Source organism: Neofelis nebulosa, chromosome 1, assembly GCF_028018385.1.
Source record: "Neofelis nebulosa isolate mNeoNeb1 chromosome 1, mNeoNeb1.pri, whole genome shotgun sequence".
Lineage (NCBI taxonomy): Eukaryota > Metazoa > Chordata > Mammalia > Carnivora > Felidae > Neofelis > Neofelis nebulosa.
Window position 1 is genome coordinate 49,139,191 of NC_080782.1, and position 17,933 is coordinate 49,157,123.

Sequence of the window (17,933 nt, forward strand, 5' to 3'; positions counted from 1 at the left end):
AACACCAAAAACCATTAAAAATACATACAAAAATTGGCTGGTTTATGGTTCATGAACTTTAGGTGACAACCCAGAGTATAACAGAATTATCTGATTCAATATTATAAAGCTATTTAAATTATCCAGGCCTTACTGAGGCAGCTGAGACAGCTAAGAAAGCCTTCACACTATCTCTTAATGAGTTTCCAATAGCATTACCTTGGTATCAGAGGTTGAAACATGGTGGGCACTTTGATAAGCCCTGTAAGTAATGAAGCTAGTAAGTCAGTGAGGGTCCAAGATGGAGGATCAAAAACGACTTGGGGGGGGGGGGAAGGAAGGAAAGAAAAAGAAAAGAATGGAAGGGAGGGAGGAAGGGATTGAGAGAAGAAGGAAAGGAAAGAGGAAGGAAGAAACAAAGGTAGAACTAGTTCATCATCAAGGGATATTTTAAGGCATCTGGAGGCCTTTCCTCAACCAATCTCTAATGCCAAGGCAGAGACTTAACCCCTGGAAGAATAAAACTGGGGTCTGACCCCAGGTGACATATCCTAGCTGTTGCATAAATATCTCTAAGATTCCTGGAAGGTCAACTGGAGAACAAAAAATCTGACTTTCAAAAAACAGAAAAAATAGGGGGCAAAAAAGGAAACCATAAAACAAAGAAAAGGAACAGATTGATGAAACCACATCCTCACTCACACACACACACATACATACAGTTATAAACTGAACTATATTCCCAAAAATTCATATGTTGAAATTCTAACCCCCAATACAGGAAATTGTGCCCTTATTTGGAGAAAGAAATAATTAAGTAAAATGAAGTTATATGGATGGACCCTAATTCAATATGACTGGTGTCCTTATGAGAAGATAAGATTAGGACAGAGACACAGAGGGAAGACCATGTGAAGACACAGAAAGAAGGTAGCCATTTATAAGCCAAGAAATCAGTCATACTGACACCTTTGTCTCATACTTCTAGCCTCCAGAATTATGAGAAAATAAATTTCTGTTGTTTAAGCCCCCCACTCTGTGGCATTTGTTATGACAACCCTAGCAAACCAGAATGCACACACACAAGGGCAAGTCTCTGAACTGCCCCATTCAGTAAAAGAACCCTGTTGCAAGGGACCCAAGATACATCTGACCAGCAGAAGGGAAAGAATGGCCAAATGTACCATGTACCTGTAGTGAAGGTGGGTGCTCCCATTGAAGGCTCAGTGGTCTCAAGAACTAGGGTTGCTTCAGGAAGAAAGGTTGATATTGTTGGGGGGCATGTGGTTGCCACAGCTGTGAGGGTAGTCTGAAGTGGTGTTCTGGTTGTGAGTTCAGGTGTAGTCACAACTGTTGTTGGAAGCACAGCTATGGTTGTCGTCATGGCAGTAGTGGTTGTTGGGCGCTTGGTGGTTGGAGCTGTAACCGATATAAGATACATTGTACAAATATATGTGGGATCTGTCCATTTCTCTGTTTCTGCTGCCCTCACCTGGTCCACTGACCTGGACCACTGGAATGCCCATGAAAGTTGGGTTTCTTGCCCCTACTCTTGACCTTTCTGATATGCTTTTTACACATTGGCTAGAACAATCTTTTAAAATGACAAATAATTATGTTGGTCCCCTGCTTAAAAGATTTTACTGGGTCCTCCTTGCCCTTGAGATAAAGGACCCAACCCCAAAGTTGGCCCACAAAAATTCCACTTGATCTGGCTCTTTCTTTACAATCTCAGGTCTCCACTTTACTCTTCTCACTTGTCTCCAGCCCACTGGCTTTTCTTCACCTCTCTAAACAGTGACCTCACACTGGGGGGACTTTGTACCTGTTGCTTCCGAGCCTCTCTCTTCATTAGGCTGACTCCTACTGAACCCTCATGTCTCAGCTAAAAGGACACTGTTGTAACGAGGTCACACATATTCTGCAAACAATTAGGTTTCTGGGTTTTGCACTCTATACTTTACCTTCACTTTTATTTTATGATTATGGTTTAACACCTGCTTCTCCCACCAGACTGTAAGCTCCATAAGGGAAAATCTGCTATTTATTTTGTTCTCTGCTACAAATCTAATACCTACCACAATGTTGGGCACATGGTAGATATTCCAAAAAGATTGCATAAGTGAGCAAATGAACAATTGCATCAAAAGTGAGCCCAAACATGAAATTTTAGTCAAGCAAGATGAAGAAGCTCAAGTTCTGTTGTATAACTCATACCTAAAGTTAACAATAAGTTGTATACTTGAAAATTTGTTAAGTGAGCAGAACTCACCATAGGTGTTCTTTCCACAATGAAATAAAATTAAAATCTGTAATAAAAATGAATCCAAGGTGTTCAACATGGGATGAGAATGTAGTCTCTTTCATATATTAACGACAAGTTCATGCCGACACCACTCACCCCCTAACATTTGAGTTTGGGTTCATCAGCCACAGTTATTCTACATATGCTACCATCTCTTAAATATGCCAAATTTTGATTAACTCTAACAGATTTCAGTGAGCTTAGAAATGACCCATAGATATTGAGTTCAACAAGTATTTTATAAAATAATAGCTGGCTATATCAGGCTTGAAAATAGAAGACTTGGATTAGCCTCATTTAACTTTAATAAAACTTCAGTAAATCAGAAAAATACCTTTTCTATCACAAAGTCTCTTTTATTTTTTTTTTAAATTTTTTTTCAACGTTTTTTATTTATTTTGGGGACAGAGAGAGACAGAGCATGAACGGGGGAGGGGCAGAGAGAGAGGGAGACACAGAATCGGAAACAGGCTCCAGGCTCCGAGCCATCAGCCCAGAGCCTGACGCGGGGCTCGAACTCACGGACCACGAGATCGTGACCTGGCTGAAGTCGGACGCTTAACCGACTGCGCCACCCAGGCGCCCCACAAAGTCGCTTTTAAAGAAAAATATACTAAAGTATATGAAAGTTCTGAAATAAGAAGCATCCACATAAGTCGTTCCCAAATTTTAGAGTACGTTGGTGTCACTTGAGAATTCTGTTAGACATGTGGCTATAAGCATATGATCCTGCCTTCCAAGATGCCTACCCAGTCAGGAACAAAGCACAAGAATCCCCCATCTTTTTTTTTTAAGTTTATTTATTTATTTTGAGAGAGACGGAGAGAGCGTGAGTGGGGGAGGGGCAGAGAGAGAGAGAGAGAGAATCCCAAGCAGGCTCCATCCTGGCAGTGCAGAGCTGATGTAGGGTTTGAACTCACAAAACCATGAGATCATGACCTGAGCCAAAACCAAGAGTTGGACTTTCAGCTGACTGAGCCACTGAGGTGCCCCGATAACCCTCCATCTTTGATGCAGTTTGAACATAGAGCTTACTCTGAGAGACACCATTCCCAACAAGCAGGAAAGGTGATTACTGTTAGCATAATTCAACCAGAGGCTGCCTTCTATGCAGCTCAAATCTTTAAGAATCCCACCATATTCCAGTTTCATCAAAAGCAACTGACAGTAACAGACGGAAAGGCCACCTGAAAACTGCTGTGATTGTCTCCAAGTCTCATGCCCTTTCCCCTTTGCTGGAAGTTGCAAACTTTGGCTTATGGGCTGAAGCTGACCCATGGACACATTTTATTTAATTTATATGGTATTTTTTTAAAAACTTTGCCAACATATAAAAATCAATGTCATACACGTAAAAATTGCAAAATCTGAAAACACTGTGCACAAAGCAACAATCTCGTAATAAGAAGCAGATGTCTTTTGCAGACTGACCCTCCAATTCACTGGTTCCCTTCCCATGCACCCCCCACCCATTTATTTCTGTGGTCTTCTTGGCCCCTATGGGTATTTGCTCCATACTGTGCCTCCTCTAGTCATAGCAACACATCTTAAAATTAATCTGCCCACTCGTGCTTAAGCACCTATAGCCTCCCCAACACCACCCAGTACATCCATTCCCCATTAACTGTTGAATCTATCCTTCCACAGACACAAGCCCCTTCATGTACACACCTCTCCTCAGCTGCAGGCGAATGTTCTTTTTCACGTCATTGAACCAGCCAGGGACCTCTATGCGGCAGCAGTATACACTGTTGTCACCTTCGTTGGTGTTCAAGATGGTCAAGGAGACATTGCCTTGTCGGATATTGCCCTGAAGTTCATATTTTGATGACTTCCTGGACAACACCGTCATCCCATCAGTGTGGAGAAGCTCATTGTTGCACTTGGATTTGGGACACGGGCCCTTGCCCCAGCACATGCTGTTGCTGTTTTCAGACCAGGATGAGTACTTACAGGGCAAGGTCACTGACTGACCCAAAAACCCTCTCACAGTCTCTGGTGCAGCTGGAACTGTGAGCAAAAATGAGAAAAATTAAGGCTGTGCAGTACTAAAATCTCTCAAATATACTGCATGATGTTTGTGCAGCTAGATGCTTCCAGGAAGATGAGAAGAGTCATTATGTATATTTTTTTAGCCTAAATTCTGATGTGCCCTTAGCCACTGCTGAGTCCCTAACTCCACACCCTTTTGTCCCCCAGTTGCAGATAGCTGACCCACCTCATGGTCTGAACTCATCTCCATAACAAGCCCTTTTTGCTGATTTAAAAACTCTGTTCTTGAGTACCATTCCAATAAGCCAAAAACTTTTCCAATGAAAAATCCAACTCTTTAATCTAATTCCACTAACTCATGTAAACACAGCCAGAACTAGCACTCTACCCAGTGTATCCTCAATAAGCAGTGGCCATGTACTGCTGACCTGACTGCTTGGGACTCCCTCCATTTTCAAACCCAAAGAATGCTGTGGCAGTAAGATAGGCTGTTGAACTACGTTCCATTGTCCTTCTCTCCTTTCAGTACTGGATCTAGAAATTGATTGCTTGGACCATTTATTTGTTGTTAGAGAACATGAAGTTAGGTGGAGTTTGAACACTTTTTTAATGTTAAAACTGGAAAGAACCACAAGAATTAGAAAGAATGGCACCTATGACATACAAAAATGCCAAGGGTTAGTTTTACCATATTAGTTGTGTGAGATGGAAGGTATCGCTATTTCTGAAATGAAGCAGTCCTATTTCCTAGCTTTGCCTGCTCATCAGCATGACCTGGGGAAGGTATTGAGAGTGCAAATTTTATTGTCCAACCCTGAATCAGAATGTTTGAGGCCAAGGCCCATGGAAATTCTCCAGGTCATTCTGATATCACTTGCTAGTCACCCAGGATTTGAGGACCAGTGGACAAGCTCTTCTAAGATTACTTCCATCTCTAAGAATCTGGGAAACATTTTCACTGCTGCAAATGTTAAGCCCACTGGGTTAATTGAGCATCAGCAATTGTTCTAATGATTGCTGGTTCTAACCCTCCACTCCCAAAAAATGCTACTTAAGACAGGCTGAAGCTCCAGATCATCAGGACTCCACCTGCTTTCTCTAGGGTACCTAGGTCCTGCTTTGTTTTCTCCAAGGTACCTTCCTGTGAGACTCTACATTCACTGACTTTTTTGGCCCATTGGACTAAGTTGTATAGCACATGGCCAAGAGTACCAGGTTCCTCTCTGACCCAGGTATCAGGAATATCCCCATAACCCTCTCTAAAATAAGGTAAGCACAAACCAAATTCAGACACGCCCTGAAATTTCAGACCCTGAAATCACAGTTTATTCATTTCATTGTAGTAGGAATGTTTCAGTGACCATAAATGCTCTAGAAGTCCATTTAGCCTACCATGAAACAAGGAAAAATAAATACATAAGAAATTCATTGTCATCACCTTCAGCTCTATTACTAACAGAACATATGCACCTAAAACTAGTAACTTTCTCAATATGAGCTTATTCCTATGAATGTTTGGAAAATTAATTCAAAATATATGCAGGAATTATTTCTGCTGGAGATTAAACAGTTTGTTTTTCCAGTATCATACTATAGAAAGAGGCATCCTACTACTCAGTAAGAAAACACCCAATATAAAAATTGACAGAAGACATAACAGGCATAGATAAAGAAATACAAGAAGCCAGTAAATTTCATCTGTAAGACTGGCAAAAATTTAGAATGCCAATAATATCAAAGTTGGCCAGACAGGGACTCAGGAAATGACATAGACTATTGGAGTACACTGGAATGAAATGGGAGTTTAATTGGTATAGTCACACTGTGAGGCAATTTGGCAGTTTCCATTAATATTGAGCATGCATGTATCCTAGCTAAGCCTTAGCAATTCCGTGCTTTGTTATTTACCCTACAAAAAGACATGTGCACAGGGAAATTTGTTTGCAAAAGTTTGGTGCAGCTTTCATATATATGTGAATGAAGTGAACATTGTATGTGGGGAACAGCAAAACTATGGCATATGCATTCCCTGGAAACATAATGAATCATTCATTCCATGCAATCATTCCAAGGTTATTAGAAGTAAATCTTTATCAGTTGACATGAAAACTCCAAGCCTTATTAATGTATGAAAAGGACAAATTCAAAACAACACATAAAATACAAAAACATCTTATAAAACAAATAAAACAGTTTGTATTTTTTTTTTTTTTGTCTGTGGGCACAGACATATGAAGGTATATGCATAGAAAAGTGTCTGGTGGGATATACACCCAACTCACTGTTCCAGTCACCTTTGCCATCAGAGGAAAGGAACTGGAGAAGGAGGGAGTATTCAAAGGGATTTTAGCTTTATGATGCTGTTATTTTTTTCACCTGGGGTGTTTCTGTATTACTGACTGGATTAAAAATTAATATTTAAAAAAAGAAAGCAGGTAATTTGGTGTGGCAGAAAAACACCCATTAGGCTACAGTGTAAACTTCATTCTGCTAGTTACTGCTTTTGTGTTCTTGGGGGAAAGCCACAATAATCCTGACCTCATTATCATTGAAAGCAAAGGGGATATATAATACTTGCTTCAGAAGTATTTCGGAGGTTTATATGCAATGAAGTATCAAATGCCACATGAAATTAATAAAGTATTAGTACAAGTAACCAAGCATTTCAGAATTTAGAAATAGGACAAGAAGCTATTCCCTGCTGGTACGAAAGTATCTTGGAGCAGAAGAATCACTGATAATCAAATTCCCTTTTTGGGAATTACCTAGGACGATAGGTACAACCTAGGTTCTGTTGCCAGCTTTGTTCCTTCTCCAGGTGGTGACCTCAGGAAAGGCCCCTTCCCCAGTCAGGGTCTCATTTTCACTATTTACTGAGGAAAGGGTTTCATTCTGCATCTTTTAAGAGCATATCCAGTCCTGATTGATCCTTGCTGATTCTGAGCAATCACTCTCTTCTAAATTGGTCATTTTAGAAAAGGTACAAATGAAAAATGAACAAAAGACAGTTCTCTAGGTGCTGCTTCCTTCACATAGGATTGGAGAAGCCTACCCCATCAGTGTCCAGCCAGGAGCAGGAACATAGACTCCAGCAACCTTCAACACAACGTAAACCTCCACACCTCAACTACTCAGGACAAGATAGAGACCACTGAAAACACTGATAAAGAAAGTGACAGGGATTGCCTTCATTCCATTAATTCCTACAGAGTATCTAGGAAGAGAGGCAGTTAAATGATCAATTACTACAGGGTGACAAGTTCTCTGATGGATGACTTCATGGAAGATAGGAATTCATAGCAGAAACACCTCACCCCGTCCAGAGGCTCAGAGTGCTCAGGAAAAGCCTGACTTGGGTGGAGACCTGATAATGCATGTAGTTACCGAGAAAAGAAAGGCAGGATGAAAAACAGCATGGCAAAGGTTTGAAGGGTAGAGAGAACACATCTGTTTTCCTTGGAATGGAAGTGCTTTTGCGGGCAGCACATTTGAGAGATCATTTGCAAATAGCTACTAACTTTGAAAACTGCTAGGGATATTAGATACTGTCTAGTTCTAGAATCATGCATTGTTCAAACTGGTCTTATCTGGCTGCCTCATTTCATACATAGAAGAGCCAGAGCAATTTAGACATGTTTCCATTGTTAATGACTAGTGACTGAGACCACTGCAGCTCAGTGAGGAGCATTTTGCCCAAGGCTGCCAGGACACAGAAGTCTAAACTGGCCCAGAATGAGTGTGTACACTTGCATCACCCAAAACTTGGACACAACAAACCTCACCTTCTGGTGAGGGATGAAGCGTCATACCCAGCAAAAGAAGACAAACAAAAAGCAAACCAAAACTCCTGAAAATAAAGAGAAAAATACAAATTATAATAAGAGCTCTGCAGAAGAATTCCCGTGGCTCCAACTATGCTAATAACACCTGCAGAGGAAATTTCTTTTCCCCATTTCATCTGACCCTTTATTTTGTGTTTCTTCTTAAGTTGTCATTTCTGATTTGAATACAAATTAGCCCACTGTAAAACTCTAAAACCAGTCTCAGAATAAAACCCTATGTAACTAGAAAGGCAGAGACCCTCCAAAGAAAAAAATCTGGAAGGAATCAAGAATGAAGCAGGCTTCTGCTCTACTGAGGCCTGATCGGCTGTGGAAATCTATCACAGGATGCCAAGCTCTCCAGGGACTCCTGCATGGAAGGATTCAGAACACTTACTCAGAGAAAGCCGCCCAAGTTCAATCAGCAGCCAGAGAATAAGAGGCCCTTTGGACATTTTGACTGTTGGCAGGCCCCAGGAGTCAGTCTGTCTGTCCAAAGCCCATTTCTTATACTCTGGTTAGTGCTGACAGGGCAGGACCTTTTAGTTTCATTTCTCTTTCTGCCTCATAACCTTCCCTTTCCTCCCTCCTGAATAGTCTCCCTCAAGAGATGTATGATAAAATGTGCTGAGCTCTTTCTCCTGACCACCAGTGTATGTGGAAATGTGTGGACTGATAGTGAGGTTGCACCTGTATTCCTTTGTCCATACGTATCAAAGGATTTCCTACCCTGTGTGGTAGCATCCATGCATGTGCTTGTGTGTATGTGCATGTGTAAGCTGTGAATGAGCTACAGTCCTTCCCACTCCTGCGCAGCTTGCAGTAAAATGCAATGAACTCACCTCATTGGCTGCTATTTAAACATGGACTCCTCATAGGGGCCAAAGGAAAGTTAGACTGGAAATGGGCTCTGCTCCCTTTACCTGGTTCACCTGGTTCTCCATCACCTGGAACTTTGGCCCCTTTACTCTGATAACTGACAAACAAAAGCAATCAACCATCACATAAGACAAAATCACTATTAGAATTTACTAGACAAGGAAAGAAGAATTCAATAGAGGAAGCATACCGTGGCCATTACAGGACATGCTCAGGTAACAAACAACCCCAAGGTCAAGACCCAATTCTATGAGTTTTTAGTGATGTCTTCATCACCTAATGATGAAGAGCATAAAAGATAGCTCATGAACCAGACTATAAGGCTTGGGTGAGATGATAGCCCTCTGGACTCTATAGCTTCAGTGATCTATCCAAGACCACAGAACCAGTTAGAGGAGGAATCAAATCAAACAGATATGTTTTCTAACATAGATTTAGGTCATCATCATTGGTTAATGAATGTTTAGTTATATTCCAGGCACTCTACTACATGATACAGATGTATTATTTAATTCTCACAACACTAAGAAATAGGTATTTTTTCCCATTTAACAGGTGAGGGAATGGAGGCTTAAGGGAGCTACATAAATGACATTGACAGTCAAGAAGGTGAAAACATGACTCAAGCCCAAGTGTCCCTGATCCCAAATCCATGCTCTTGATCATGACACCCTCCTTCAACCTGTGGTCCTTAGGGAACCACAGCTATGAGACACACCATACCAGTGGCCGGCCAAATTATACCCAGCTCCAGAGAGGGAATTTAAGGAAGCACAAATGCTCTAGATTTAAGAAAAAAATCCTCATTTGATTGTAACCAGCCAAATGAGTCTCAGACCTTCAACATTGCTCATAGTAAAAGTATTGGTGAAAATACAATACTGGATGAGTCTCTGCACTCAGAGAATCTAGTAAAACAGGGGGAAGGGATGAAAATAGAAGGATTCAGAGAAAATGTTCCCACTGACTACCCACTGAACTGTGGGGTCCTCTTCCTAGGAAGCTGGGAGAGTTAGTCTCCAGACAAATTGGATAGCCCTAATAAAACACTTACAGATATTCATATTTAGGTGCTCCCCGTTAATACCAACACAATTCCCCTTCAATAAAGCTACCAGTTCATGAGCCTCACTCATGTATGCAGCATTCCTAATTAGTTTTTAGTGTGTCTTTTAAATATGAATAGGCAACTAAGGATCAGAGACATTTGGGGAAAATATTCAATATGAAAAAGATTCAAAGACAACACCCAAGATGACTTTGTACTCACATGTCTAGGAAATTGATGGGATGACTAGAATACCTAGTGGCTGGACAGGTACCCCTGTGCCTCCACATGGCCTTTCCACAAGGCATCTTGGGCTTCCTTCAGTATAGCAGTCTCAAAGTAAATGAGTTTCTTACATAGTATATGGTTTTCTCAAAAGTGAGCATTCCTCAGGGCTCCTGGGTGGCTCAGTCGGTTGAGTGTTTGACTTCAGCTCAGGTCATGATCTCACACTCCGTGAGTTCGAGCCCCATGTCAGGCTCTGTGCTGACAGCTCAGAGCCTGGAGCTTGCTTCAGATTCTGTGTTTCCCTCTCTCTGACCCTCCCCCATTCATGCTCTGTCTCTCTCTGTCTCAAAAATAAATAAAAACATTTAAAAAAAAAAGTGAGCATTCCAACAGACTCAGGAAGAACGGGCAAAGGTTATGACCTAAACTGACATGTGATTCAGTATTATTTCCACTGCATTCTATTGGTCAAGAAGAAGGCCATCCCAGGGGCACCTGGGTGGCTTGGTTGGTTAGGCATCCAACTCTTGATTTCAGCTCAGGTCATAATGTGAGATTGAGCCCTGCGTAGGGCCCTGTGCTGAAAGTGCAGAATCTGGTTGGGATTCTCTCTCTCTATCCCTACCCCTCCCCTGCTCCTCCACTCACATGCACTCTCTATCAAATAAATAAACATTTAAAAAAAATAGAAGGCCATCCTGGATTCAAGTAGAAGGAACAATACAAGGGTGCGAATAGCAGGAAGTTCATTGGAGGTGAAGGGGAAGCATCTTTGCAGACTTGTTACCACAACAAGCAAACCAGGCTGGAGCGGAAGGACAGAGGAGTAAGGCTAGCGGTGGTAGTGGTGAGCGTAACTGATAGATTATCTCATGCATTTAGGTATTTTGAAAATAGATCAAGTTGGTCTTTGATAGAAAGGGCTTGAATCATTTAAGATGAATTTTGATAAACACTTGGGAAATTAAGAAAAGGAAAACAATAGACAATTATTACAATCAGGAAACACTAAATATTGTACATGAAAGAATATGAAATTACAGTACATTTGCTCAATTGGAAAGATAGTTGTACAGTCATGATAATGTAAACTCTAGCTACTAGTTTAACACAAAATTGTGATAGGAGTACATTGGGAAGATGGGTAGAGAGGAAGGGGAATGGGGGTACTCACCCTTCAGGAGGTCAATAGACAGTAATCAAAATGGTCAATCAAACAGTAACAGTAAAAGCACATTATTAGTAATATGGAAGGAAAAAAAACAGAAGAAAAAAACTCAAAAGAGTTTACATTTTATGGGAAGGAATAGGAAAGGTATTGGCTGTTTTTTTAGTTATAAGCCTTTTATAATAATTTTACTTTAAAAAATGTGTATATTGAGCACATCTCACATCTAGATCTTAGTTTCTAAATACCACTCGCCAATAAAAGGAACCAGGCTCCTTGGAGAAATTTCTGGTTCTAGGACTGGGGCAGGAAATACTTAAAATGAGTCTGGAGCATCTTGTGCTAGAAAGTCTGAAAGTGCTCAAAAAGTAAATAAAAAGTAAAATCCACAATGATGTGATTGTTAAATGGACACAGGAGGCAACCAAAAAAGCTACCAATGACCAAAGCAGGAACAACCCAAGCAACAAAATAAACTAGAACTGGATTATAGCCCAAAGTATAAAATAAATGTTGATACTGATACAGTGATCAAATCAATAAATAAGCGCGGAAGGAGAGACAAATCTTCTGTCCAAAAACATTCCAAATAATTTATGTAGTTACTTCTTCCTCAAAGGAAAGGTAGAACATAACTCCTATCCTTAATTGTAGGCTGAACACAGTGACTTCCTTCCCAAACTTCCAGTAAAGACAGTAAGAACAACTAACTTTACAGTGGAGAGATCTGGCAAACACTACCTCTTGCAGGTGATCAAGGCCAGCATCAACAGAGACAAGTCATGTTGATGGTTTGCACCCTTGACATGATGTGGTATAAATGGTACTTTACCCATGTGGTAAATTCTTCTTCCCAAGAAACATCATCCCAGTACAATTATGAGAAAAACCATCAAACACAGCCAAACTGAGGCAGATTCTACAAAATATTTGACAAATACTTGTCAAAATGTCCAATGTCATGGGGCTCCTGGGTGGCTCAGTCATTTAAGCATCCAACTCTTGATTTCAGCTCAGATCATGATCTCACAGTTTGTGAGACTGAGCCACGTGTTGGGCTCTGAGTTGATAGCACAGAGCCTGCTTGGGATTCTGTTACTCCCCCTCTTTCTCCATCCCTTCCCTACTCTTTCCAGTGCATGCTCTCTCTCTTTCTCTCTCTTTCTCTTTCAAAATAAATTTTAAAAATCTTAAAAAACCTGCCAAGGTCATTAAAAAACCAAGGGAAAATCTGAAAAAATGTTACAGCCAATAGGAACCTCAGGAGACATGACAACTAAATGTAATGTGGTATCCTAAATAGGCTCCTGGAAGAGAAAAAGGCCTTTAGGTGAAAATTAAGAAAATTTTGGACTTTGGTCAATAGTATTAATAGTATTAATATTGGCTTATTAACTGTTACAAGTATACCATTACCATAATATAAAATGTTAATAATAGGGGAAACTAAGTGTGGGGTGTATGGGAACTATCTGTACAATCTTCATCATTTTTCTGTAAACCTAAGGCTATTCTAAAATAAAGCATTTTGAATGCACATATGCTTTTATTTTAGAAATGCGAATTTTAATAATAATTTAGTATCTGTAAGGGGTCACACACTGGAACGAGAGGCTAAGCTTGGTTATCCTCTCTTCCTAAGTTAGGGTCCCTAGACGGTCTTCATCCTAATATTGGATGCTCAATTTGTATTACTGTATTAAAGTATATTATTCTTCAGAGAGGGCCATAGCAGTTTTAGGTAATTCATGTCTTTACCACCTTCCTCTACATATGGAGGTTTGCACCTGGAGAGCCGGTCCTCCCTCATTTTTAGTCAGTGCAGTTTAGATGGTACTGATTTCATTCATGGCCATGGTGTTTGGATCAAGGATGAACAATTGATCTGAATAAAGCCAAGGATACACAACCTTGACACATTTACTAGAATTTTTGAGTTCTAGTTCCCTATTTTCCACTGATTTTTCAGCTATAAGGATATGGGCCTGGATCCAAAGTTATCCATTATGCCACTAATGGGTGAAGCCTGCCTGATGAGAGAACCAATTAGGCAGAAGGCAAGTAGAGAAATAGAGAATCCTAGGTCCTTGACAAGGTTTGAACCTCTGAAACAAGACATGTCAATGTGCCAACAAATGTCCTTTTGAAATAAAGCCCGTTTGTGTGGGGTCTTCAGTCATTTGGAATCAAAAGACCTATGTTCTTAAATCTAGAAGAACTTCTATATCATGGTAATTCAGATGGATGGCTAAGGTTTTTCCAATCATAAGAGTTTACACAATTATCTGGCTCAACTACGTGCTTCACCAAATACCTGCTTTCACCCTGACCTTTCAATCATTCAGCAAGTGGCTTGTCAATCTATTTACTTTTGGCATGTGGAATTCTGCTAGGTTCTGGGGATAAAGACAAATAAGGCATAGATCCTACTCTTAAGAATATGACAGTTTCAAATTTTAAGCAGAGGAGGTATTATTTAAATTACTATTTAAAGATAAGGCTGTTGGAAGCCAAAAGATAAAAGACTGTTAAGTGATATGAAGAAAATAGAATCCATGTTTTCTAATAAAGAGTTCTTTGTGATAAACAATACTTCCTTTATGGTAAATGAAGTTAAATGTAATCCCACTCATTCATTTTTATTTGTTCATTTCTTCATCAGTTATAGAAGAGGTCAGAAAACTATTGTCCATTGACCAGATCCCACCCACCACCCATCTTTGTAAATAAAGTTATATTGCAACACTGCCATGCCCATATGTTTACATATTGTTTATGGCTGTTTTCATGCTACAATGGCAGAGTTGAGTAAATGCAACAGATACTGTATTGCCCACAAAGCTAAAAATATTTACCATCTGGTCTTAACAGAAAGAGTTCACCAACCTTTGGACTATATATGGAATTCATGCTATGTGCCATGTACTGTGCTAAACACTGAGACAGCAGTATGAGACCAGCCACTCTTATCCTCAATAAGTTCACAAGCTTGTGCCTCCTACTGGCAGACAAGCAAGTTAATAGACAATATAGCACGGTGTGATAAGGAAAGGACAGAATAGCAAGGGAATGTTGAGAAAAGATTCCTAGCCCAGTCTTGAAGATGGAAAAAGAGAGTCAAGAACACTTTTTAAATATAGACCTCAAGGATATTGGAGAGGATTGGGGCAGCATAGAAAAGAATTTCCAGCAGGACAAAGAACATGTAAAAGCTCAGTGACTATAACAGCAAAGCATTTTAGACTAACTGAAGAATTTAAGCTTCACAGATCTTTATCATAGTATTTAAAAGTAAATGTAAAACTTAAATGCTCTGACCAAAAAAAAAAAAAAAAAAGTAAATGAACAGATAAAATAAAACAGGGCTATGTGTAGACTAACACTGAGGCAATGTAGTGATCTGAGGATTATGATTGGTGTGTGTGTGTAAATTTCTCTATGGATGGACCTCAAATCAGGAGGGAAGAAGTGCAAATGAGGGGACGGGGACACAGGCCAAGGGCAGATCATAAAAGACCTGATCAGCCACATGAAGGAGGGCACTGTCTGAGGGCCAAGAGGAATCCATCTTTTGTGGTGATTACTGAGCCTGTTAGTAAAACCTATAAAAGAAAGAATTCCACAAACGGGAGCATTTTCATTAAAATGTGCCTAGAACTAAGTTGTCACATCTCTAAATCTCCTCCAGCTTTGGCAGTTTATGACTACATATTCTGTTAGGTCAGGAAATGACTTCAACCTGGGAAAGGATATTTTCTGAGTTCTTTTATTGAGGTAGAAGGACAGCATCTCTTGCTCATTGTCAACCATGGGAGCCTATTTAGCAAGCTCCCTCTCACTCTATGACCCCTGCATCAACTTCTTTATTTTCTATGGGATGGGAAATCGAACTGCCTGGGTTCCATCTTGACCACATACTAGCTGTATGGCTATGAACAATTTACTCAATGTCTCTGTGCTCAATTAACCTTCTATAAAATAGAGATGGTAGTACCTATATCTTGGATTGCTATGAGCACTAAATGAGATGGCCTATGGAAAGCATTTAGCAGAGTACCATGCAGATAGTGAACCCCCCAAAATATTAGTTATTATTCAAGTAGTTATTATGCAGGTAGAGTTAGAAGAACACAAAAGACAGAATGACCTATTGTAGTGGATATATCTTGTTGTTGCCTGTTCAACATCCCTTCCTTTGTGGAACCAACCCTTTTTTAATCTATATGGATCCAGTCTGGCATATGATTAGGGTGGGCATATGCCTTAGGTATAGCCATTCATTTTAACCCATTACCTTGTGGGGACTGATATAAGGCAAAGAAAATAGACTGGTTTGCTTGTCAAAGCTGATTCAGTCAGAGACATGCAGATCTATGGAATCTTGAAATCTTGGGGGGGAAAAAAGGCAAGTAAAGAAAAGATCACTAATTTACTCATCATTCTAAAGCTTGATATGTGTGGTCACACCTCAGCTTTCATACTTCCTTCCAAGTAGTCAGTTCTACTTCTGTACAGCCCTAGTTGTTAGAGAAATAAAAAGGAATTAATATTCACTAAATTGTGGCTATGTGCTAAGCACTGTGCTGGGTGTTGTTCACACATAATCCCAACAAATATAAAAAATATATCTTTTGAACTACAAGGAAAAAGGGATTAAAATACAGCTCTTCTTGTCTAGTATGTTAGTTAGAACTTATTTGAGGACAAGAACAGAGGTTCACTAATATTGCCCCAAGGAAGAAGTAACTCACGACAAGAGCACACATGGTCTGGAATCAATACCCCGTTAGGAATCTCCAAGGCATCACTTTCTCTGCTCTTCTTTTAGGTATCTCTGCCTCTCTCTGAAACTCTCCCCATGACCAACTTCCTCATGATTTCAGCTTGCTCATGGTATGTATTATACAACCCAGCCCCAAATCCTTTCAGCTCAACTCTCAACTCAGCTCTCTGAGCTCACTGACTTATTATCTCAATTCTAAATTCCAAATTCTTGAAAGAGAACTCCAGTCCCTTAAGTTCTCATTTTCTATGGTAGGCCCAGGCTATAGTTCAAAGGCAGATTGGTAGTTGGCTATCCTAGGATTATCCTTGTCCATGAGGAGAAAGGGTCCACTGTGCAGAACTCAGTCATTCCATTTGTAATTTAGGAAATTGGAGCTATGGATGGGGTACAGTCCCTCAGAAGTGGCTGGGGTAGACAGGCAAAGACTAAGAACTGTAATACAAATAAGAATTTGTGTATTAGTTGGTCACCAAAATAGTCCATTGAATCACCTGGGAATCCATTCAACTGTGCATAACAGAAATTCCAATCAACAGAAGCCTAAATATTTAAGGTGTTTGTTTTTCCTCTCATAACAAGAAGTCTGGATGTAGGCAACCCAAGAATTCAAAAATATCTCAAGGACTTAGGCCCATGTTGTTTGTCACAACAAGGACATGGAAGGGTTAATATACTTCCAAACATCGAATTCATCTTTGGGAAACGGAAAGGAGAGTCATAGTAGCTTTCAAATCATCATTCCTTGACTTTTATTTGGAAAGGAATGCTCTTCTAAGCAAATTCCCCTTATAACTTATTATCCAGAACGAGACCACCAGTCAACACTCAAATCTATCCTATTACATATTTATGACTGGTTTCAACCAATTAGGGCCATCTGCTAAGCTTTTGGTAGGGACCTAAGGTCTCTGAAATCAAGAAATTGAATATACTGGTTTCCTGCGAAAAAAATTAAAGAAGGAAATTAAAAGAAGGAAAGGCTGTTGGTTGAACAGCAGATAGCATCTTCTTCAACAGAGCGCTCCTCTAGGACAAGGGACTATGTATATACATCCCCTGCAACTGGCCCCATGCCAGGCTTCCAGTAGATAACTAGTTCTTGTTGAGTGAATGAATGAATATTTTGACTTATTAAAGGGCTAAACTGATGACAAAGTAGAAAAAAGACGAGAGAGGCTGTCAGGAGACGAAAATATTTCAGAAATCTCCATGAGACCTTGTCTCACCTCTCTGAACCTCAATTTCTTCATCTTTAAAATAGGATTGAATAATCTCTTCACCACAGAGTTGGTTTAGGGATTAAATGAGACTACTTATGGGCAAGTTCTTTGAAATCATGAAGAATTAGGAATATACTGTTTTGATTTATAAGCTATGGAAACAAAGATAGGAGGAAGCTGGCATGAGTCAATTGGCCTTATAAAGTCATCCTCACAAATAGAAAAGGAGAAATGATGCCTGGGTGGATACATGTTCTGACTGGTTCAAAAAGTCATTGTTACATGGATTTTATCCTCTAAAGATGAAAGAAAGTTTCCATCTGAATAATATGGAGAGTGCTGAAATCTTGGAAACCCAACTCTTGTTTTTTCTGGTAAGGCCAAAACACAGGTTAAGAAATTGAAAGTGGAAGAATTAGATATAAGAATGAAAAAAGGACATCATTCAACTTCGCTGGGGATATCCTAGTTGGCTCAAATATAAAGAAATAACTATTTCCAGGTCAC

At 39.9% G+C, this 17,933-nt stretch overlaps 1 protein-coding gene across 6 annotated transcripts in view; it reads right to left on the reverse strand.

Moving 5' to 3' along the window:
• Positions 1-16,343, reverse strand: part of TIMD4 (T cell immunoglobulin and mucin domain containing 4) — a 40,053-nt gene extending 23,710 nt beyond the window's left edge. For 4 of the 6 annotated variants that reach the window (XM_058721250.1, XM_058721232.1, XM_058721241.1 and 1 more), the window contains exons 1-3: positions 8,495-8,600; positions 3,956-4,294; positions 1,171-1,398 (exon numbers count right to left, since the gene is read on the reverse strand). In XM_058721250.1, coding sequence (XP_058577233.1) covers positions 1,171-1,398; positions 3,956-4,294; positions 8,495-8,552 — 625 coding nt within the window. In that variant the 5' untranslated portion in view covers positions 8,553-8,600. Of the gene's footprint in view, positions 1-1,170; positions 1,399-3,955; positions 4,295-8,494; positions 8,601-15,714; positions 15,809-16,171 lie in introns of those variants that run through there. The other 2 variants (XM_058721258.1, XM_058721267.1) reach the window with 2 other exon arrangements.
• Between the last annotated feature and the right edge of the window lie 1,590 nt (positions 16,344-17,933).